General features: G+C 36.0%; 1 protein-coding gene across 1 annotated transcript; it reads left to right on the forward strand.

The window, feature by feature from the left end:
• Positions 1–243: 243 nt before the first annotated feature.
• LOC103425177 (uncharacterized) lies at positions 244–1,560 on the forward strand. The gene is made up of 4 exons (XM_008363249.4): positions 244–568; positions 710–792; positions 930–1,129; positions 1,248–1,560. The coding sequence occupies exons 1-4, from the start codon at positions 345–347 to the stop codon at positions 1,371–1,373; spliced, it is 633 nt and encodes a 210-aa protein (XP_008361471.3). The 5' UTR covers positions 244–344; the 3' UTR covers positions 1,374–1,560.

The following is a 1,560-nucleotide window of genomic DNA, read 5'->3' on the forward strand; positions in this document are numbered from 1 at the left end:
AACACGTTGGCGTATAGCAATTAATAATAATTACAGTCGAGAAAACTCGTAGTTGACCATGGGATGCTAAGGAAAGAACAAGTCATCTGTTTCGTACTTTCCTAAGGTCCAATGTGTTGGCGTGCATGTATGTATCCATATACCAAATCCATTAACAAATTTTGGACGATTACAATAATCATGGAGCCCCTCTTGGATTATTTCTATCTACTTTCCTTGACTAGTTTTTTCATTGAACCTAAATAGCCTATATATACTAGCACCCAAGGAACAAACCTCTCATCACCAGAAATACTTAAAAAAACATTACTATTAATTGTAGGAGTTGATCAAAGGAAGAACTAATGTCGACATTCACATCAACTGATCTTTGCAAGTGGCCTCCTGGATTGTTCCGGCATGTTTCATCATCGACGTTGAAATGCCAGCAAGGTTTCAGAACCAACCATGCATTGTTGCCTCTCACAATTGGCCAAAGGAGTAGTCTCAGCAATCAACCATGTAGGAAGAACAAGATTGTATGCAATAGTTTTCCATTACCTGGAGTTCCAGGTCCTTCCCACTCTTGGTAATTGGCAATGAAACCTTTGTTTTTTTTTCTCTTTCTCTAGATTCTATACTAATGAATCTAGTCGTCTTCTCTCTTTTTTTTATTCTTTTTGCAAGTAATGTACGATAAAACTGAAATCTGATCGACCATTTTAAACAGGAAAGGATGGTTGATAGGGATTGTACTATCAGTAATATTACCCTTCTCGAGGAGCAAATGGGGGCCCTTGCTAGCATTGAAAAGTAAGTATTCATAACTATCTTATTGCAGGAAGTTCTGAGTTCAAATTTCATGGAAGAGAGTTTGTTGTATTTAAGAATCTATTGATTAATTACCATATTTCTCATGATCATTGCTTGAATTTGTTTTGATTTTTCAGAGGAGGTGGACATGATTGTAGACACAGTTGAAGCAGTGGTGGAGGTGGTAGAACAGGTAGCAGAGAAAGTGGAGGAAGTGGCAGATGATATAGGTGATAGTCTTCCTGAGGGAAAGCTTAAGACTGCACTTGAATTAGTTGAAAATATAGCCAAAGAAGCAGCCAAAGACGCTCACCTTGCTGACAAGCTGATTGAGAAGGTATATGGTTTGTTTTACATAATTAGTTAGTGTTCTACAAGTAATTTAAATCTCTAAGTTAATCAACAACAAACATATATATGCAATTAATTAGTGTTTGTATGAAAATTGCGCGTAGGCGGAAGCACTGGAAGACCGGGTGGAAGACTTTTTTGATTCAGCCTTGGATAAAGCAGGAGATGTTATCAAAGATGTTGGTGATGAATCAAATGTACAAGTAGCTACAGAAAAGAAAACCCAGTGATACATATATGAGAATCTGAGATTTTCAAATCAGAGATGAACATAGATTCGTTAATTTATTCATCTCTAACTGTAAAAACGCATGCACCATTTGGATTCTGTATCTGTTTCTATAAAGTTGAATTCATTAATATCAATTCTTTTGTATTAGATTATCAAGTTCTAATGGTGAAATCTATCTTTTTGCA

This window comes from Malus domestica, chromosome 15 (assembly GCF_042453785.1).
Source record: "Malus domestica chromosome 15, GDT2T_hap1".
NCBI lineage: Eukaryota > Viridiplantae > Streptophyta > Magnoliopsida > Rosales > Rosaceae > Malus > Malus domestica.

Excerpts from the sequence above, each read along its gene's own strand:
- LOC103425177 (XM_008363249.4), top strand. The coding sequence starts at position 345 with ATGTCGACATTCACATCAACTGATCTTTGCAAGTGGCCTCCTGGATTG. Across the intron at positions 793-929 it reads GCCCTTGCTAGCATTGAAAA|AGGAGGTGGACATGATTGTA; the intron begins GTAAGTATTCAT and ends TTGATTTTTCAG. Across the intron at positions 1,130-1,247 it reads CTGACAAGCTGATTGAGAAG|GCGGAAGCACTGGAAGACCG; the intron begins GTATATGGTTTG and ends AATTGCGCGTAG.